We start from the raw sequence: 22,388 nt of genomic DNA on the forward strand, positions 1-22,388 counted from the left end.
AGAGCAAGAGAGGCCTCATCATATGTTCTTCTTGGCTGCTTGCTGTTCATCTCGGATGCATCGCTTGCGGTTGCTTTTCTGGTCCCGCCAAATGTCTCTTCATTTGGAACACTAAGCCACACATGTGAGTCGCCAAGGATCGTGGCCGTCGCGCATGCGCAAGTTAACGGCGTAACGTAAACATTTACACGAAAAGTACAGGCATTTCGCCATGTATTTTTTAATTACTAAAAAAAAAAAAAAAAAGTAAAAAAACATTCTGCATTTCCCCCTGCGCCCCACCTGTAATACCACCGTGCCCCACTAGAGGGGCGCGCCCCACAGTTTGTGAACCACTGCTTTAGGGTGTGGTCGCAGACGGGTATAAAAAAGATCTATACCAAGAGGACACACTGATGAGAGAAGGTTTTCAAATTCCAGCCACACACTTCCTTAGATATGTACAGGTATACTTTTCACATTCCAGGCAGGGAGGCTCCCTGGACAGACCCAAGTACCCTAAGTAGTATTGGAGTCTTTATTGCTTCAGGATAATCTGAACAAAAATATCACAAATATATATTTTATTATTGGACTACTCTAAGACTTACACAATAGCACTGAAAGAGAAGTGGAAAGGGATCTGGAGATTCACAGATCTTCCCATGCCCATGCCCCCCAGTACCTATCGGACCTCCTCCGCCCACATGCCCCTCCCCGGAGCCTGCGGTCTTCAGACTCTGGCCTGCTTGCCACCACCCGCACCAAACTGCGAACCTTCGGGGACAGAGCTTTCAGTGTGGCAGCCCCCACCCTCTGGAACTCTCTCCCTGCGGTGATCCGCAACATCTCCACTCTGGACGCCTTCAAAAGGGCCCTCAAGTCCCATCTGTTTCGCCAAGGCTTTCGGCCCCTAGTTTACTTGTTCTGTTTTTCTGACTGTTTGTCTAAACAGTTTTTGTCTAAACTGTTACTCTTGTAAAGCGGCCTTGGGTTCCCTGAAAGGCGCTATATAAATTAAAGTTATTATTATTATTATTATTCCCTCCGACAGCTGTTACGGCTGGCAAAAGATGCATTACATCCACATGGAATTACGTGGAACTCTCAGTATGACTAAGCGGATTAATGAGGTAATTCATGTGCTCCTTTGCCCTCTGTCTCTTCGTAGGACTTTGGATCCAGGGCTTACTTACTAACTACTTTATTGTCTTTAGTATTATTATTTCATCTTTCTTTGTAGTGGGTGAAATGTTGAAGGACCTGTCCCTGTATCTGTATGGTGTGGGTCTCTGTGTGAAACACAGGTTCCAATGCTAATCAACAGTCCTACTTTACTTTGTTCTTTCCTACAGGATATTATTGGGAGAAGATATCTGTTCTTTGTCCTCTGCAGGTAAGACAAAATAAACATCCTGTTGTCATCCAGTGAAGATCATTCTATTCACAGCTTTCAGGGTGAACAAAATGAACGGATACATGACACAATAAAGCGTCTTAACATGTCGCAGCAGCTGGAACAAGCCCCACTAGCCTGGAGGGGAAGGTATCCCCTTCACAATAAAACATGGAGTCTGTTGAAAGAGAGCTTCGCCACTGACTAATGCCTCTGTTGTTAGGGAGTTCCTGTTTGCTGTGAGCCTGTCTGGCACGCCTGCAGCATTATGTCACAAACACAACCTTGTTAACAATTTTCATTTATTCTTCATTTACTATTATCACTTATTTCAAATAATAACCAAAAATACAAAAAAAATAACTTGAACTGTTCTTTTACAAAAATAAATTACATACCATTCACTCTGAAAAAACCCATAGAACTTTACCCACATATTGTACATTCCATTATACTAAGCATCATTCCATTGTATACATCTAACTTCACATTTGAATTTTTTATGATGGTATATCATATATATGATATATCAGGCTAACATTATGTTGTACAGGTCTTGCATCCTACATCTGTTGAGCATTTGATTACATAATAGGTTCTTTTTTTAGAAGATGCTCTACGGCAAAACTACCTGCCACACGTGGCACAATAAACCCCAACACAAACCAAAGCTCCTGACTAACATATTACTACATTATTACCTTTACTGTTACCAGAGGCTTCATTAACGTTACATAGTGGATTTGGGCGGTACTTTGTGTGGTGGGGGGTGTATTATGTCAGGTGACATAATACACCCCCTGGTGGCCATGTTGGAGCACCACACTAAGAGTGTGTCCATGTGCTTTTCTGGAGGCACTTTCAGACCAAATGTGCAAGAGCCATTAGTTTGAGCAGCACGAAAAAAGCAGTTTAGTGGAATACTCCAGACCTGTTTCCAGTTGGGATTTCACTCAACTAATTAGCAAGAGCACATGTTTCCAAGAAAATGTAAGGCCACTTACATTTTTTTTGATAAACATAATGGGGACATATTGTTAATTAACGTAAAACTATTGATATTGAATCTATGAATACATAATTACCATACTGTATTTGCTATCAGAGCGCCAGGCCTGGGTCACATGCTGTGTTTCTTACTGCATGGTTGGGCACTGCAGTGCCTATGAAACAGGGTTTTAATAGACTGTTGAAGTTACATCTACTCTAGTGCCAACTTTTAAGGATGCGGAGGCAGTTTGCACCTGGCGTTGCTAAGCGACCATAGCCAACTGTATCTTTGACATCTATCTGATCTTCATTCATGCGTTGTTTTTAAGTGTGTAACAACAGATTTTCTGTGGAAAGTAGGGTTTTCACCTATTCTGTCTCTGTCTCCGCTCCGCCGTGTGTGTGTGTACACGTGAACCATGAGAGCAGAGGATACAAAAATGATTGTATGAACTTTTAGCAGTTGCATGCATAGAATGAATCGAGGAGAAACAGTGGACAGGTCGCAAAGCTCTGGGTAGTCCTGCACTAAAATATATTTACAGAAGAAGAGATATCTGCCGGCTGTGATAAGTTGTTCCTCGCTACATGACATTACGTGACAAGAACAGGTGTTTTACTTGGCAAATATCAGATAAACACCTCCTCAGTACTGAACCAGAGACCGTTCAAATTCACTTGCCTTACCAATGGACCATGCCAGGTAAAAGTTGGTTCGTGTCTAAGGAATAAGTGAGGATGTAGTTAACCTAGCTCAGCAGCTAGCCTGGCTCAGGACAAAGTGAGAAAAAAGAGTTGTTAAACTCTAATGAAGGCATTGTTTAATCTGTATACAAAATGTGTCTGGTGTGAGATGTATACGGGGGAAGGTTAATGTGTTTGTCATCAAGAAATATTTCCATCAGATAACTCAAAACAACATTTTTACATTTGTGTTTGTATACAGATTAAACCAACACCATATAACATGAGAGCTTACTCTCAGAGGAATTTAGGTGTATTTTATAATCTTTGTACATAGCCAGGCTAGCTGTTTCCCCCTGCTTCCAGTCTTTATGCTAAGCTAGGCTAACCAGATTCTGACTCCAGATCATACTTAACACAGAAATGAGACTTATATCCATCTGAACATCTCACTCGTTTTAAGTGTTGACCTATTCCTCTTATTAAACCGTGTTTAATCTTAAAACCTTTCTCTGAGTCACAATATTACATTTGGAGACAAATCTACATTGTTGTTTTTTTTACCTCTGTCTGGCCTGGCTATTAAACATTTGGTTATGATGTCCACACTTCTATTTCATCCATACACTTCCTGATGTTAGTTGTCAGACTATCTCCCGGCTCTCTCCTCAGGCAGTCCAGCCTTCCTCTGATTTTTCCCTTGGTTTCCACTGTGGACAGGTGTATCCTTGTGTCCTGAGTTATTCTGCTGTCTGGAGTAGCGCTTGCACTTGCAGGAGGTCACCACAGTTATCTTGTAGGTCCTAGAGCTGTCATCCTGGCACTGCAGCCGGATCCGCTGAGTCCTGGTCCGGTCAATGACGCAACGCCACTCCTGGGCGTCGCGGCGGCTCCAGTACCTCCCGGTGTAACCCCCACCCCCGATCCAGTTGGGCAGCAGGTGGGCCGGCAGACACTCCCCAGCACACACTAGCTCCTTGATGGGGTTGACGCTGGTGCACTGGCCATCAGAGATGTACTTTGTGGATCTCAGCTCCCTGCAGCCCACCTGGCTCTGGTCTGGGCCTGAGAAATGAGATCTGAGTTAGATATATGTCGGCTCCTCTATCTGTTTACATTACTGTTCAGGTCTACTTCTTGGAAACAGAGGTGGCAACTCTAAACTGTGAGTCAGTTGGACCCTTGTCTAAATTGTAATTGTCATATAAAACAGGGGCACTCCACTGAGTGCAAAGGAGAACTCAGCCTGTGTCTCAGCTTCGGGTCTAATGATATATGCTATGCATTATTTTTGGGGGAGTTGACTGGTAGAAGTCAGGATACCTGAGCCTCTGCTGCATCCTTTTTGATTTGCATCCATACATTTCTGCTCACAACAGTCATGCCAAATGCTCCCAATCCCAACATGCTGTAGGCCACGTTACACTTACAGAATGCTGAACGCTTACTAATCATATTTTGCAACTAGTGCACGTTAGGAAACCATATTTCCAAAAACAACGAGATCAAATGTATGCGTTTTGACAATCCAGCTGTTACTCCTGCCACTCATATCACCACACTACGAGAGAATAACCTATTGACTCAATCTGAAACGCATGTGTCAAGCTTTAATGAGAAAGATTAAAAAAAAGTTGAAACGATGTAAATATACTAAGTAAGTAAGTGCGCCGTGCGTAACCGCTTGGACTCACCATTACGCACAGGATCAGCCAGCCGTCTCCCGCCGTTCCTCGCATGGTTCGTGTCTTCATTTATCGGCTCCTCTCGAGTATCGTGGACCAGCTGAATACTATCTGACTCTGTGGCGTTGTTCTGGACAGCTGAGCTGCTCCTGCTCAGCAGCAGAAGCGCGAGGAGCTGGAGTCCGCTGGCAGCACGGGGCATGACTGCACCTGACTGATCTGAGAAAGACTAACCTGCTGCAGCAGCTGCTTTGCTTTATATATCCTCTGCTGTCTGAACAAGACACACCCACCTGAACAACAGCCTGCACTGGGATCAGCAACTTCAGGATCAGGCCATCAGCAGCATTCAGGATGTAGACGGCCAGCAGCTTCTCTCCAATAAAATGTAAATGCTGTTGAAATGTTATCAAGAGCACTTATAATCATCTTCCAACGATTATTTTGAAAATAAACAAGATACACTGTTACATTATAATTTGGGAAAAAGGATGAGATAATCTCATCCTTTTTCCCAAATTATAATGTTACTTTCTCAGAAAAGAGAAAAATAATTTTGTTCGTCCGCTGATTCCCTATTTTCTCTCACACAAATTTTAAAATAAACACAGGAGGACATATTTGTCCATCCTACTCATTCAATTCAATTTACTTTTCAATTCAATTTATTTTTGTCGAGCCCAAAAATGACAAATTACAAATTTGCCTCAGAGGGCTTTACAATCTGTACACATACGACATCCTCAGTCCCAGAACAGAGGAGGATCCTCTATCAGGATGGACAGAAGTGTGGTAGATGTTATGTGTACAGAATGAACAACATAACAGAGTCATAACACATTCAATGCATATGACAGAACCACGGCAGGAAGCAAGACCATGATCCATAATAATAATATAACCACTATCCACGGAAACCTGCGAGGCGAGAAAGCAGAAAGACTCTGGGGAAGAAGCAAAGTCAGTAATGTGCATTAATGGGACATGAATTCATACAGAAGGAGAGAGAAGAGAGAGGAGCTCAGTGTATCAAGTCCCCCGGCAGTCTAGGCCTACAGCAGCTTATCTTGGGGCTGGTCCAAGGCGAACCTGAGCCAGTCCTAACTATAAACCTGAGCCAGTCCTAACTATAAACCTGAGCCGGCCCTAACTATAAACCTGAGCCGGCCCCAACTATAAACCTGAACCAGCCCTAAATATGAACCTGAGCCAGCAATAACTATAAACCTGAGCCAGCCCTAACTATAAACCTGAGCCAGTCCTAACTATAAACCTGAGCCAGTCCTGACTATAAACCTGAGCCGGCCCTAACTATAAACCTGAGCCGGCCCCAACTATAAACCTGAACCAGCCCTAAATATGAACCTGAGCCAGCAATAACTATAAACCTGAGCCAGCCCTAACTATAAACCTCAGCCAGCCCTAACTATAAACCTCAGCCAGCCCTAACTATAAACCTGAGCCAGCCCTAACTATAAACCTGAGCCAGCCCTAACTATAAATCTGAGCCAGCCCTAACTATAAACCTGAGCCGGCCCTAACTATAAACCTCAGCCAGCCCTAACTATAAACCTGAGCCAGCCCTAACTATAAACCTCAGCCAGCCCCAACTATAAACCTGAGCCAGCCCCAACTATAAACCTGAGCCAGGCCTAACTATAAACCTGAGCCGGCCCTAACTATAAACCTGAGCCGGCCCTAACTATAAACCTGAGCCGGCCCTAAATATGAACCTGAGCCAGCAATAACTATAAATCTGAGCCAGCCTTAACTATAAACCTGAGCCAGCAATAACTATAAATCTGAGCCAGCCCTAACTATAAACCTGAGCCAGCCCTAACTATAAACCTGAGCCAGCCCTAACTATAAATCTGAGCCAGCCCTAACTATAAATCTGAGCCAGCTCTAACTATAAACATGAGCCATTACTAACTGTAAACCTGAGCCAGCCCTAACTGTACACCTGAGCCAGCCCTAACTATAAACCTGAGCCAGCCCTAACTATAAACCTGAGCCAGCCCTAACTATAAACCTGAGCCAGCCCTAACTATGAACCTGAGCCAGCCCTAACTGTAAACCTGAACCAGCCCTAACTATCAGAGTTATCAAAGAGGAAAGTCTTCAGCCTACTCTTAAATGTGGTGAGTGTGTCTGCCCCCCGGACTGAAGCTGGTTCCACAGAAGAGGAGCTTGATAACTGAAGGCTCTCCCATCCTACTTTTTACGACTGTAGAACCACAAGTAACCCTGAATTTAGGGAGCGCAGCTCCCTAGAAGGATAATATGGTATAAGCTCTTTAAGATATGATGGTGTCTGACCAATTAGGGCTTTGTAGGTGAGGAGAAGGATTTTAAATGATATACTAGATTTTACAGGGAGCCAGTGCAGAGAAGCTAATACAGGAGTAATATGATCTCTTTTCTTAGTTTTTGTTAGTACCTGTGCCGCAGCATTCTTGATCAGCTGGAGAGATTCAAGAGACCGGTTAGAGCAGCCTGATAGTAAGGAATTGCAGTAATCTAGTCTAGAGGTAACATATGCATGAACTAATTTTTCTGCATCGCTTTGAGACAGGATGTGCATGATTTTTGAAATATTACGTAGATGATTACACGTGACGTTCTTTTATATGCACTAATATTTTATGACTTTGTTGCCCAGTCATGAAAAGGAGGCTCTTTGTGGGTCTTCCAGTTTATGGAAGTCATTTGGTGTCCAATCATCATTGCTGTCTTATGCTGCGTTCACACCGGTCGCGTTGATTTTTTGACGCGCGTCGAGATTACATACAAAGTCTATGCACAGACGCGATAGACTGGCGCGTCGCGATTTTGCGATGGCGCGGCGCGTTGGACGCGTTTTTGCGTTGGACGCCGCAAAAATCGCCAACGCGCGAGTTGAAATTTTTCAACTTCTGCGAAATAATCGCGTGATGCTGTGGCGTGATAGCCTATCAGCGTTGAGTTGCTCCCCCTGTCATCACTGCCTTCCTGCCGTTGTTGAATCAGGAAATAAATCCTGTAGCCGTCTGTGTTCACCCAGAGCTCTACGATACCTCATATCAATATATGAGTTAGTGAATTAGTTGCCACGCTTCCGTCAGTCTGCCCCAGGGCAGCTGTGGCTACAGACGTAGCTTACCATCACCGGTATGACTGGCCGAATGGTGTGCATGGATCCTTGTAAAGCGTCTTTGAGTACTTAGAAAAGCGCTATATAAAATAAAGGATTATTATTATTATTATTATCAATAGAGAGCGGACCAAACTATGTGTATACATGTGTGTGTGTAAACCATATGGTACAAACAATTAATAGACGCTGCCGTATTTACGTCTACGTGACGTTATTGAGTGCTGGTGGAGCTGCTACGATGTTAGCATAGCCTAGCACCGATCCATCAGAGCTCCATTGAGAAGACAAGTAGCCTACAAATCGGTATCATTACGTAGTTATTTCAGAGTCCCTTTTTGTCGGTTTATTGCCGTTGAATCACAGCCAATCAGTTTATTTAGTGTTCCTACAGCTGTAGTAAACAGCGACCGGTGGCTTACTAGACAGTGAATACAGCTCGATGAAATCCACGGAGCTCCTCTGAACAATATTATGAACCAGACATGACGGCGTTTGGCATTCCGATGTTTGAGGGACTTTCACAACACGTACAAAGCAGCAATTGTCCTTATTCCTTTCACGGTTGAAAGCGGAAAGAAATGACGGCCAGGTGAACGGCTTCCAGTTGATAAACCACGCCCCCTCTCCGGCGCTACGCGATTTTGCGGCGTTTGGTGTGAACACGACCGGCGGCGTGTTGGACGCGATTTTGCAGTGCGTCAAAAAATCAACGCGACCGGTGTGAACGCAGCATTAGTCCTTTAAACAAATACCATACAGTCTCTTAAGATATAAGGCATCGTCCCCTCATCTTTAGAGTCATCATAATCTTTGAAACCGGATCAAATGAAACCCTGCTGTATGCGACTGACTGCTTTTAACAAGATACAGAGACAAACTTGTCACCTAGTGGCTAAATATGGTTCAGTTTGATGAAAACATGGCTACTGCGCAGCCAAACCTCTTTTGGATAGCCTCCATATAACTTGACTTTACCATTATAGCCTTGGTGTAATAGGTTTTGAAGAAAACAGCTTAAAACAATATTAACGGCAAACCATGGGTTAAACCAGAGTAAAAAGAAAAAAACACTGATAGTGTTTTCAGTTTGAGCAATGTGCTTTGATTTATTAATCGAGGTATCATTCAGCCCCACATGGGGTAATTGGTCGTAGGTAAAGCAGAGGGCGGGGTGAAGAGAAAAGAACGGGGCAGAAGGGGGAAGAAAAAAGGAGCGCGAAGGAAGGAGAGAGAAGAGAGGGGTATAGCTAAAGAACGGGAGAAATGAGAGTTTAGTTCAGTGGCGGCTGGTCAATAGAGGGTGCTAGGGCGCCGCCCCCCCTTGAGTTACAAATAAAAAATAAAAAATAAAAAAACTACAATAAACTATACAAATTGTCAATATTTGTGTTTTTCAAATATGGAATTACCCAGTAATATGTGTAAAATATGATATCTGCGGTAAATATATGCTTTTCCTACACGTCCTCTCCGCATGTCTCAGCAGCTCTGGGGTGCTGGAGAATCTACCCCAAAGAGGCGGGTCTATGAAGCAGTTTAGCCAATGATGCTTTAATGCTGATTAAAGGTATAAATGAGTGACATACAATTTAGTCAATCAGCGTCCTCAAATAGATTCAGCTTCGGGCAGATTTCGTTATGCCCCAAACTGCGCGTTCTCGTCAGGACTCGTCTCTCCAGGCGAGCACCAGCGAGAGCACTGCTCCTCCAAATCCTGTTTGAGAGGAGAACTGAGAGGAGAAACTACAGCTGAACAACGGGGACAGATCCAGCATGGACAGTTACGGGAGTGAGAGACATGAAGCACCTGTCTGAGAAATGGACAGTTATAAATAAATCATTATATATATATATATATATATATATATATATATATATATATATATATATATATATATATATATATATATATATATATATAGTGTGTGTGTGTGTTTTATATTATAGTGAATATTATTATATGATATATATATATATATTATTCTGAATTCCCTGTGAGAGTGACAAAAATAAGATGTCCTGATGCATTTATCAAAGTGTTATTTACTGCTTTTTTTCGTGTTGGAATACATGTTAAATATTTAACTGCAAAGTAGTAATGCGTGTTTGATACCTTAATTTTTTTGGCATTAAATCATTCTGGGATGTTTGCTGAAATTGATTGGATGTGGCACAGCACACCAAGAAAATGTTCCACCAGCCGCCACTGGTTTAGATAGTTTCGTTTTAAACTGTGTAGCTGTTTAGACAGTACGGTACCTCGTTTGTTCATCTCAGTAGAGTTTTCGGAGAGTTTGTAAAAGTTTTGCTTTGTAAAGTACAAGTTGCTGAGTCACTAGACCTGAGGACGCGTTTGCGGACCGAGACAGACTGTTGGTGTGTTCCGGGTGAGGATTTCACCGCCGTGGCCGTCACCTCCGCTGTCGGTGTGGTTTTTTGGACGACATACTGTTTTTCTCAAGGACTGACATAGAATGGTGATTTTAGATTTGCTGTGTAACTGTTTATGCTGAGGACGAGGATTCGGGAGGCAGCACCGCACCCGAGCTACACTGGCCTGCAACGTTTTCCTATTGTATTTTAAGTGAGTGTGTGTGTGGGCCCATGAGTGTTTTAAAGTCAATTTGAGTATTCTGTCATACCCTTAGTATGCTGTAAGGCGTTATTGTTGTTTTGTTTTCTTGTCCACCGAAAGGGTAATTATTATTTGAACATTTACAAAAGCTTTTATTTATTTTTTTCATCCCAATCAGTTGTCAGTGGTCAGTTATTTAATTATTGCTAAGTTTGATAGTTTCTTTGTTATTCGGAGTGTATATAAATTCACCAAAATCAGGTAAACCTGAGGAGTTCAGAACCCAAACACCCCATCATTCCAGTGTAGGCCTACTCTCTAGTGTTGGGGTGCTACACCATCAAGAAGTTTTTGTTGAGGTGCTTTTTCTGTATCAAATACATTTCATGTGGAAATCAAGATGCTTTCATTTGGTAAAGAAACAGACCATAAGATCCACTGACAGTATCTGCACCTCTGAAGGTAACTTAAGTGAGTGTCTGTTGCAGCAAGGGCAGTCCATCTCACAGTGCTCTGTTTGAAACAAACTTTCTTTAAATGCTCATATACATGCAGGTCTATACATGAAGTGTGACCTCTGCATTTAACCATCGTCATCAGGAGCAGTGGACAGTGACCTTCAGGTTAAAGGGCGACGCCCCGTTTCAGAAATCTGAACAGCAGGTTTTGAGGTAACTTGATAATTTTTTCTACATTGGTGTTCAGGAATCTGTGTTTCAATATCCTAGATGATAGATTTTGGTAATTAGATGACTATTTATTTCATGAGTGAGAAGGCTGCTACTGCTGTCATGCTACTGATTGAATGGGAGACAAGTGAAGAGAGTCAACATTTTAACTTGTATATCACCATTAAACTTCCCCACTTGATTACTTAATAAAGACAATTATTATTTGTATTACATGTTTTATGAAATGTGATGTTTAAATATGCACATCATCTTATAAATGTGCTACTTTGCATGGATATCTTTTTGTATAACTCCATGAATCAGAAAATACTGTCAACAGCCATAAAAAAGAAATCCCTTTTCTGTTATGAAGTGGTGTGTTCATGGACCCGAATGCAGACTCAGACAGCGGAGTTCTATTTCAAAACCACGATCATTTATTGCTCTCAGTCAAGGGAAAAATATACAGGAAATGGACAAAGTCAATAGGAGGCGTCGCCACGCCTCCGCACGGTTCCAAGCCGGAAAGTGGCTAATCCTGCTGAGCGGCAGACGAAGCCGACAGGAAAACTGTCAAACGTCAGTACGGAGGCGCGTCCTCGCGCTCCGCTCGGATCTTAGCCGGGAAGTGGCCGATCCGCGTCCGCGGCTGGCAGGCAGGCTGGATCGTCTGTGTGACACCCGAGGCTCGACACAGGAACGCCAAGACTACACAGTTGATCTCCGAGGAACTAACTGGAAGGCTTCTTCGTACAGGTGAAAACCCGAGGCTCGACACTGTACGGCAGGCAAGTTGAAAAAACGAAATGGATCATTAGTAGCGGATCTTCAGAGAGTGAACAAACGGACTACTCACGGGTCGGAATATCAGGTAGGTAAACGGACGGACTGACAACTGGAATGAGAGTGACAGGAGTATTTATGTCAGCTGGAGGCGATCACAGGAGATGAGGCACAGCTGTGCCTACGGAGAGAGGCGCGGCAGTGGGCGGGACTCGTAGGAGGACCCTACTGAGGGAAATACAGCAGAGTTAGACACAAATCCTCACATTTTCTCTGTGTTTTTAGGATTACAATGTTGTATCAATCAGGCTATGATATAGAGACCCTGATATATCTGACTATAAATATAGATAGTATATAAATAATAAAACCCAGAGATAACCCTGAAGTTACCTCGCTAAGCCCAAATCCTGCTTTGTACAGGACTCTGTGTTCAACCAATGCCTGATCCAACGTTATTTGTCAATACTACTCAGAATACAGACCGATTTTGTTTTTAAAACACTTTATTAAAGGAAATATCATACACAATACATAATGAACACACAAAGACACATAAGAAACCACATGAACAATAGAAAGCCCAGGCGTACAGGCACGTAAACAAGGGCAACAAGGCTCTTTTATACAGTAGTCCCAATCATAGCTCCACAATCAGCTTGTGAGGTCATGAAGGTTATGGATGCAACACAGTCCTCATAGCTTTAGAGTACTTTGAATATGTTATGGCATCCACATAATCATTCAGTTCATTCTTAAAAGTAGGAAAGAAAGGTTTAGAACCATTGAATTTGATTATGGACGTGGTGCCCAGCATTAATATGTATATATATCTATATACACTTTTTTGGGGATATATATTCATACTTATATTGAGCTGTTAAATGTGTATACCTACATCGGTTCTACTTTTTTGCTGCCCTTTTTTATTCTTATATATTTGTTCTTGTTTATTGTAAAATAGTGTATGTACATTGAGAGCGGAGTGGAAACCGGAGACAAATTCCATCATGGCCAATAAAGCTGATTCTGATTCAGTCCGAGTAACACACTCCTGCCCTCTGTTACAATCGACACACCTCAGATTGTAAAACGGGTGCAAGCATACAGATTATTTGCCTAGTTAGAAGTAGCGAGCCTTTACAATGTGACAATCTATGGTAACAATACAGTACACGTCCGGTGTACTGTACATTGAATGATTTCCCCTTCAGTCAGAGGAAACAAGACCGCTCCTAGGCACCAGGGGCGCTGCGCGGTCCGCCGCTCTCCTTAGTTCCCTCTCGGTACACGTCATGCAAACAGCAGCGTTAAGGTTCTGAGCATGCGCATCTCCAGCTCCTTCAATAACTGCGACTCGAAGAGAAGCACAGGACGGTGAAGGTCTGTTCCTCTTCTTTCTTTTAGCTATACTAACTGACATTTTAGAATCACATCTAAAATATGATTTTAGTTTACATAACGTAATGTAAACGTAGACAAAGAGCGCTGTTCTGTAGTGTAACGCTAACTCTGTCCCTGGAAGCTAGCGTTAACGTCACATATGTCTCTTGTTGTACACGTAAGCGTCTGGAACAGGAACGTTAGTGTTCAGCACTCTGATTTGAAGACAAGCTTCAATCTTTATATTTTTACATAATCTATACACTAATGCTCTCAACTTTTTGAACAGAAGCGCCTCGTTGTTTGTAAATCTAGCTTTGATGAAATGGTTGGGCTTCAGCTAACTCTTAGCCACAAACATGTTTAAAGACATTCCATTTGTCGTGTTGTATTCCATAAGCGCATGCTAGTTGGTTTTCCTGCTGGCTACGTTAGTCCGTGTTCAAAGGGAGCCTTCGTCTCTACATAGCAACATGTATGTGGACATGAGAACTCTGGAGTCCTCATACTTAAACCTAAACCCCGTCTCTCTGAACGTTAGTCCTATTTGAGTTGTTTGATCTCTGCCTGTTTTCTCAGCAGATGATGAAGACGCTACACGTGTGTTTGGTCCTGGCTCTGATGGGCCTGGGCTCAGGAGAAGAGGGAGCTCGTCTGCTGGCCTCTAAGTCCCTGCTGAACCGCTATGCTGTGGAGGGCCGTGACCTAACCCTGCAGTACAACGTCTACAACGTGGGCTCCAGGTCAGCACTGAGCACTCTCCTACAAAGCTGTCGTTCAGAACGGCCTGTGAGCTGTCAACCTCCTCTGATGAATCCACGAAGAGTTCAACTTGATTGGATATATTTTAATACACTTTTCATAGAAATTCAACACTATAACATGAAATTGACAAACTAAAAACTCCAAATAGTATGGTGTGATTCATGAAATGGTTTTAATTAGCCAGCTATAACAGGCCATAATAGATGCATGAATATACACTATACCAGGCGTATTCTATTAAAATACAGCGAGGTCCAGTTAAAGACAATTTCCTCATGCTATGATTTAGTCCCATATATATTGAAGTAGTCAACAACTGACTGTCAAATCAAATAAAGAAAGTTCGATTGAATAATATCGCAACAATATTTATTGTCAGATTTCAAATTGAACTGGATGATTTATAAATAAATCATAATCTAATAATAAATAAATGTGCTAGATTAAACAATAACATGCATAACGCAAAGCCTTTGGAAAATGTGACTTAAAATAAAGTACTTAATTTTAGCAAAAATGATTTCACTGAATCGCCCTGCAGCTTAAAATTCAGGTGTGGAGTGATGTCAATCAGAAAAGCCACAATATTATATTATCTTCTAAAAAAGAGTGTGTGCAGGGACTTTATCTGTGGTTATTAAACCACTTCTTTCAGCTCTATTCCCTCTGTTAACATCATTGTTGGACATGAATTAACATGTTAGGATTCTGATCATACTGGGCTCTTAGGTTGTTTATTATCTGTGACTTCATTTCAGATGTGAGTGGGTACGTTTGCCCAAAAAATTGTTTTTGTCTCGTAGTGGCACTTCATATTACAATCGCCACGGTCTCTGAACATATGAGACGTACTGGTTTTAAACTGAACACATGAGACGTACTGGTTTTAAACTATCTGTGTGAAGAATGGACATATAAGAGTCTGTCCATTCTTGGTTAAAGGTTCTGGTTTGTCTCTACAGTGCTGCGCTGGAGGTGGAGCTGTCCGATGATTCTTTTCCCCCTGAAGACTTTGGAATCGTTTCAGGAATGTTGAATGTCAAATGGGACAGGATTGCACCGTATCCTTGAACCTAAATGTCCTGTAATGTTGGTGTTGTAGGGTGGGTAATGTCAGTTTAACAAACCTGTAACTGAGGGCTCCACACTGACACGGAATCAGTCTAATAATCGGGATGCGATTCCCTTTAGAGCTGGGTCATGAATACATAAAGAACCCTGCTTTAGGACAATGTTTGAAAATGGATTTTCACATAAACCTCTTCCCTGAGCTACCACAATTACTGCTAAACATGTGAGTTCTCTTCAGACAAAGGTCAAATATCAACAAGGCAGCATGTGCTAATAACAATGAGGAGTTTTTTTCCCCACAAAAAGACAACCAAAAGTTCTATTTTATTCCAGCATCTCAAACAGAGTTGCATTTCCCAGCAACCAGACGTCTGGACACTGCAGCCTTAAAACTTCTGCTAAAGAGCCGCTAACGTTAGCCCAATCAAGTTCTCTCCATTCCATTTGAAGTTATTCTGCCATGTTGGTAGCGATTAGCAGATCACTGGTGTCCTGCCCTGACATGTCTTAAATAGAGGCTACATAATATCAAAAGATTACCGCCATATTTTCTGTAGGGCTCAGATATGGAGGATATGCTTCTAATCATCCTGATCGATATACTCTGTCTATTATGTTCACAGACATCTACTGCCCCAAATGTCAATCATCTCTCTGATCAAACTTCTACAAATCTAAAGAGGTTACTATGTTTTTTTGTTTATGTAAAAGTGACTCATCCGTGGCGACTGTGGCTCAGTAGTAGAGCAGGGTCGTCCTTCAATCAGAAGGGGCTCTGCTAGTCCGTGTCCATGTGTCCTTGGGCAAGACACTTGACTCCAAATCGGGTGTGAATGGTTAGATAGTCCTGATGAGCAGGTGGCTCCTTGCATGGTAGCCCCTGTCATCAGAATATGAATGGGTGAATGATGACATGTAGTGTTAAAGCACTTTGAGTGGTCGGAACTCGGAAGACTAGAAAAGCGCAGTGCAAGTACAGTCCATTAACATTTACCATCTTTTTCAAGTTTTCTGATTTAACTCCTGAACTCTTCAGAGCGAGCAATGTCTCTCACACAGTGGTGCTGCGCCCCCTGAAGGCTGGTTACTTTAACTTCACCTCTGCCTCCGTCAGCTACCTGGCCCAGGAGGGAGGACAAGTTGTGGTAAAAGCAGTTGCTAATCTTCCTGGATCAAAGCAGTTAAAGAGTGTAGTGTAGTGAACTCAAGTGTCTGTCCGTCCTACAGGTGGGCTACACCAGCGCCCCCGGCCAGGGAGGGATCCTGGCTCAGAGGGAGTTCGACCGCCGCTTCTCCCCACACTATGTAAGTGAATCAGGCTGCTAACTGAGGGGATGGGAGTTCCAGGTTGATGGGACTTTTGATTCATTAGTTGACATAACATATAGGACTACGATAAACACATTTTGTCTTTTTATTTTAGCATGAAATTGAGTTAATTATATTTATTGGATGCCTAGTAAATCCCTTAATTGTAATATACACCAGTTCTGTCATGTGAATTATGTCAGTAGTGGATTATTATTCCATCTGAGTTGAGCACTTCATTCTATTAATAAACTAGTTTATTAGGTACATCTAGGTAACACTAATGCAGTCTGCATTCAGTCTGATTGAGCGGTATTGTTCGACTGAGAGGTGTTTCTGTTTTGTACTCTACACTTGTGGATATGAATAGGTTGGACATCATATTAACAACAGCTGTCAGTATGGTGCAACATTATTTAACAGCACTGCAAACGACAGCCTCCAAGATGACCTCACAGTTGAATCTGCACCTCTCCAGAAACATTAGAGCATGGAAGTGTGATTTTCCTCTTCCTTCCACTGAGCACAGTATTAATAGAAATGATCGGTCTCCTCACCCACCTTTCCACATCTCCCTTTTCTAGCTGGACTGGGCTGCGTTCGGGGTGATGACTCTGCCCTCCATCGGCATCCCTCTGCTCCTCTGGTACTCCAGCAAGAGGAAGTACGACTCACCGAAGGCCAAGAAGAACTGAGAAGACACCATTTAACGGGAGGGGGGGGGTCTCTGAATAGCTTAATAACCCATATTGGGGTTGAAAGTCAAAAGAAAGTGCGGTGACCAAGGAACGTGATTGTGATCAAGGGAACTTTGGATCAGGAAGTAGGACAACAGCTAAAGTCAGGTGAACCGTTCCAGTGTGCATGAACGTGACCTCTCTCTGTTCTCATCGACAGCTGCTGGCCATTTCTTCACCTTTGGGTTCATGGGTTCATGAGACAGAACAATTACAATGCTGTTACTACTGTAACTGACTTTTGTAATTGTGTACATATGGAACTGAATGCTGATTTGAAGTTTCTTGCCAGTTGTTGAACTTGAAGATAAATTAAAGGGTTTTTCTAAATCTGTGTCTGGTTGATTTCAGAGTTTTTCACTTTTGTAGCATTTACATGGAACCAAACAAAGTGAGTTTAAGGTTCTGTGTAAGCATGGAGTTTGTCATTTGAATCAAATCAACACCATCCAGCGTAGTGGAGAGAAATCTGCTGTTAACAAATAAGGCAACATTGTGTGTATGAGACATTACTTCAGCCCTTCAGGGTTCTATGTCATGTTCAGGCCCAATGTAAATCTTCAAGTGGCTGAGGAGACTCACGGAGCTCAGCTAGCCACTGGGCTGTCTGAAGCTGAAGGCTGCACAGGCCTCTAGCGTACAGAGTGGACATCAGCTCCCTCATGGAGCCCCTGTCTTTAGAATGAGCAGACTGCTGTGGCACTACACACTAACAGTCACTGTGGTGTCATACATAGTGAGATATTGTTTTGAAATAAAATGACCTGTATTGGATTTTTCTATGTTGTGCTGATTCCTGCATTGTTGCCCTGTGAGAACGAGTCTCGTGAGACAGTTTTTTTGTGTGGGGATCTTCTTTTGCGTGAGTCACGTCACACCTGTGTGCTGGTTTGTTTGAGTTGTGCCACTCACCTGAAGCTTTAACAAGAGGAGCTGGAAACATTTCAGAGGGAACCAACTCTCCAGCCTTATGTCTGCCATAAAGAGCCTTAAATCAGCAGTGAGAGAGCATTTTGGATATAAAATGACCAGGGAGTCGTGTGAACAGTTTAACCATCATAGAGTGAAAAGCAACTTTTACTGCTGGTTGTCATCGGCCTTGATTAAGTAAAAATATGTGAATTGGAGATTGGCATTGGCTTTGCTAGTCTTCTAATGCCGTTACATTGTGAAGAACAAATGTGTTTAAATCGGCAGGAGGAGAACTAGTGACGTGTGCAGCTAACAGACGCTGAAGTGCAGAGCGGAGCTGTATGGCTCTGGTATGGAGGTTCCATTAAACTATATTATGTTGTGTTCAAGCTCCACTCACTAACAATGAGTTTTGGACTAAATTAAACGATAACGTTATCATGATGTGTTCAAATGTCATCTTGTAAAATGTAGTTTTGCTGAGAAATTTAGATAAATTCAGTTGTTTGAAGGAGATGTTTTCACAGTGATATAAAATAAGATTAGAGATGAATTATGACCAGTTTAACTTCCTAACACTAAGCAGTTTATATACCCAAGCATCATTAAAACTACTACTGACAAGATCTTTTATTTCCTAATCATTTGAATTGTGTGTTTTATGGCAAATAACCACTATTGATGACGAATAAAGTCAAAGTAAATAGTTGAGGATGATTGTGGTGAAGTCTGACCGGAGTGGCTTGGAAAGTGGTAGGAGGCAGACACGAGAAACTATCCAGAAAACAAAGTGTTTTATTTACAAAAGTGGCCCTGCTTCACGTGTAACCAAACACACATACAAACAAACGGTTAACTGAAGCTTAACTGAATAAAACTCAACTCATAAAGTAACTTAGATTAGATTAACACACTGATGTTCCTTTCTTGCCTTCATCAGCAGGATCTAGTTTACATGAGTGCAGGTGACACTAATTACTTCCTCAAATGGGTAAGGGACAAAAGCCATAGCTGACTGCACACCTTTAGGTAGGACTAAACACTTTTAGACATTTTGCAATTTGCTATCGACTCTCAACAAAGCACAACCGTTCACAACTCACCAAAATACATGGTCTGGTCTGAGCCCACATCACTGCTGACGTCATCCAGTGTATAAATACAGGAAATGTTTGCTCCCCTCCTCCTGTAGCCTCTGGACCACATGGTGGGTATGGTAAGCAACAAAGAAAGCTAATGATCAACGAATGAAATGCAGAACTCAATCAATAAAGATGAACTAACTTAACAATACCTGTCTGTGTTTTACTTTAACCGATGTTTGTATGACATGAACTGTAATTTAATAAAACACAAACAAACCAGGGATAGTGGACAAATGTTGTGTTCTCAACCACTCTGTCACAATGATAATACATACAGTATTTTAGTTTATTAGCTTTAGGCCTATCAGAAATATTCTGGTTGATAATCCTGAAAACTGTAAAACAGTGATATTTTCTCTGACAATGATAATGATATCAAAATGTCATGAATTGACATCTCTAGATCAGACCGGTCGCCATTTAAAAAACTTCTTGCAGGCAAACGAGGTTCCAGCAGCCTACATGGAGTGAGCTGAGCTGGGTGAAGCTCGTCTGGCAGTAACATTAGCTAATCTAAATGTGCGTGTGAGTTAGCTTGCATCACACATATTCTGATGAATATAAAGTTAAAGTTTAAATGAAGCGTCAACACTCAGTTTCCAAATCTAAGCTCCAAGGAATGCAAAGTAAGATTATATCTGTCTCATCTTTGACAAACTGAACAACGGGAACGTGCCATCTTTGTTAACACGGTGTCTGCCCAAGACCAGAAAGACGGTTCAACGCATCCATTAGTAACTGTCATCCGACAATAGCGTGTCATTTGCATGTCAGCATGAACAAGATGATAAATGCAGTAGGCCTAGTATTCGTCCCCAATTATCATGTCTGTGTAGGATCCTGTTTGTGTCGAAGAGGAAGAGGAAATTTGGATATTTCAGATCTGCATGAGGAAGAAAAGTAAGTTATCGGTTACAGGGATTCAACTGGCACTTATTGCCTTGGTTGATTGTGTATCTTATTTGTAAATTGTCAAATTGTAATGGTTTAAGCCCTGAGGCGGGATTGGAAAATTGGGAGCGACTCAGTATTTGAGAGACAGAGAGGGTTTAGTAAGGGTAGAGGATGTCTGCAAGGTATGGGGGCAGCTGGGGAAGGGCTTTATGAATGAAAACTGGGATTTTGTAGTTGATCCAGTGGGAGGCAGGGGCGCAGTGAAGGTCTTTTGGGACTGGAGCGATATGGTGCCAGATTTGGTGTGGGTTAAAAGTCTGGCGGATAAATGTCAGTAGCAGGTTGTATGGGAGAGGCCCGGATGTGAGATATATTACGAAGGTATGGTGGCAGAGGGAAAGAATGGGATCAAAGATCACGTCAAGGTTGTGTGCATGGGAGGATAGGAAGATATTGGTATCATCAATGTATGGAGTTGTTGATTTTGCTGAGGGTGGACTTGCAGGCGATGAGGAAAGATTCTGTTTTGTCGCTGTTGAGTTTGACTTTTTTTTTTTGCATCCAGGCTTTTATTGCAGGCAGGAGTCAATGTGGCAGAGGGCTGGGTTGGGGTGTGGTTTTGGTGCTGAGGAATATCTGGGTGTTTCAATCCTATTGCAGTGGAAATCCAGTCCACAATCTGATTGAAAGGGATGATGTAGATCAGTGGTTCTCAACTGGTCTGGCTGCGGGACCCACCATCACCCCTTAATGACAAGCCGGGACCCACGACCCAAATTATATATATATATAAAATGAATGAAAAATCCACGATATTATATTTTTCTCATCTTCTAAAAAGAGAAATTAGTGTTTGAAGAATTCACCTCTATGAGTCTGTCCAGTCAGAGTCTAATGACTCTGGTCTCTCTGGTCATTTCTCTCTTTTGGAGATCGTCCTATGATTTGACTTTCACATCCCACAGCTCAACAGTCCTGCTCTGCTCTCTGTATCCTCGTCTCTCCCCGTGTGTCACGGTGTGTGAACATCTCACTGAGTCAGGAAACTTGACAGAATACTCATATGTGATTGGCTGAGCTGCATCACGTGATGTGATTCACAACGCATTGGTCGGTGTTTTTCCTGCACCGCTGAACAAGTGCCGTAAATGCTGGAATAATTCCGCTGTATAAAAAATGCCTTTCAATATAAAATCACAAAATCAGCCCGCGACCCACTGAAAACGGGTCCGCGACCCACTTTTGGGTCGCGACCCACCAGTTGAGAATCACTGATGTAGATGATGAAGCGGGATGGGCCGAGTACAGAATCATAGACAGCACTTTGTGTGACTGTGGATGAGACAGAGACAGGTTGCATCGAGGGAGCTGTAGTGTGATCTATTGGTTAGATCGACAGAGCCTTCTCCTTATCTGCCCCCTCCCTCTGGAACTCTCTCCCCAAAAACATCCGAGACTGCACTGACCTTTCCACATTCAAATCACAAATCAAAACTCACCTGTTCAAAACTGCTTTTAAAGTGTGACTATTATTGTGTACTTTGTTTTTAGTGTAGTGTTTTTATATATGATGATTTTGATGTAAAGTGTCTTTGAGTGTCATCAAAAGCGCTATATAAATAAAATGTATTATTATTATTATTATTATTATTAGGTGGGACTGGAGCCAGCTAAGTGTAATGCCTTCAAGCCTGGAGAACAGGATGTTGTGGTTGACTATATTGAAAGCTGCACTCAGGTCAAGAAGCATGCAAATGTTAAGGGCTCCGGTGCCAGCAGAGATGAGGAGGTCATTAAAAACTTTCAGATGTGCAGTTTCTGTGTTGTGGAATGGGCAAAAAACGGACTGTCGGGCTATGAATAGGGTATTGGAGTGCAGGTGGGTTTGGAGACAATGTTTTTTAAGAGGGAGGGAAGGCTGGAGATTAGCTAGTGGTGGTTGAGGCAGAATGGATCAACACTAGTTTTTCTGAGGATTAGGGTGACAGAAGCATTTTTGAAGGCAGAAGGGACAATTCCATGGGACAGTGAGGAAATGAAGAGGTTGGTGAGGTGAGGACATAGGACAGAGAGGCAAGTCTAAAAAATGGCACCCTTCCCCTTTCAAGTGTGTAGGAGAACCTACGGTGGCTGCGATAAAGACACAGAACTCTCTCTCTAGAGCCAGTTTTTGGTTTGTCCTTTCTGGGTTACTGGAGAGACATGGCAGTGCAACATGGCGGACTCTGTAAAGATGAACCATGAAGAGATAAAGGCCTCATTCTAAACGAATGA

At 42.4% G+C, this 22,388-nt stretch overlaps 2 protein-coding genes across 4 annotated transcripts; one reads left to right on the plus strand and one right to left on the minus strand.

Moving 5' to 3' along the window:
- Positions 1-3,698: 3,698 nt before the first annotated feature.
- Positions 3,699-4,936, minus strand: LOC306791106 (sclerostin domain-containing protein 1-like; the record flags this gene model as incomplete). The annotated part of the gene is made up of 2 exons (XM_079287731.1): positions 3,699-4,114; positions 4,744-4,936. The coding sequence occupies 2 exons, from the start codon at positions 4,934-4,936 to the stop codon at positions 3,699-3,701; spliced, it is 609 nt and encodes a 202-aa protein (XP_079143857.1).
- Positions 4,937-11,835: 6,899 nt separating this feature from the next.
- ssr2 (signal sequence receptor, beta) lies at positions 11,836-17,493 on the plus strand. Of its 3 annotated transcripts, none has more exons than XM_079288764.1 (6): positions 11,836-11,987; positions 13,865-14,025; positions 15,010-15,108; positions 16,155-16,263; positions 16,346-16,423; positions 17,011-17,493. In XM_079288764.1, the coding sequence occupies exons 2-6, from the start codon at positions 13,865-13,867 to the stop codon at positions 17,119-17,121; spliced, it is 558 nt and encodes a 185-aa protein (XP_079144890.1). In that variant the 5' UTR covers positions 11,836-11,987; the 3' UTR covers positions 17,122-17,493. The 3 variants fall into 3 exon arrangements, with proteins under 3 accessions (XP_079144890.1, XP_079144889.1, XP_079144891.1); XM_079288763.1 differs by lacking the exon at positions 11,836-11,987 and adding an exon at positions 13,217-13,282; XM_079288765.1 differs by lacking the exon at positions 11,836-11,987 and adding an exon at positions 13,262-13,282 and having other exon boundaries at positions 13,862-14,025.
- The last annotated feature ends 4,895 nt before the right edge of the window (positions 17,494-22,388 follow it).

The sequence above is a fragment of the Melanostigma gelatinosum genome, assembly GCF_949748355.1.
Source record: "Melanostigma gelatinosum genome assembly, chromosome: 17".
NCBI lineage: Eukaryota > Metazoa > Chordata > Actinopteri > Perciformes > Zoarcidae > Melanostigma > Melanostigma gelatinosum.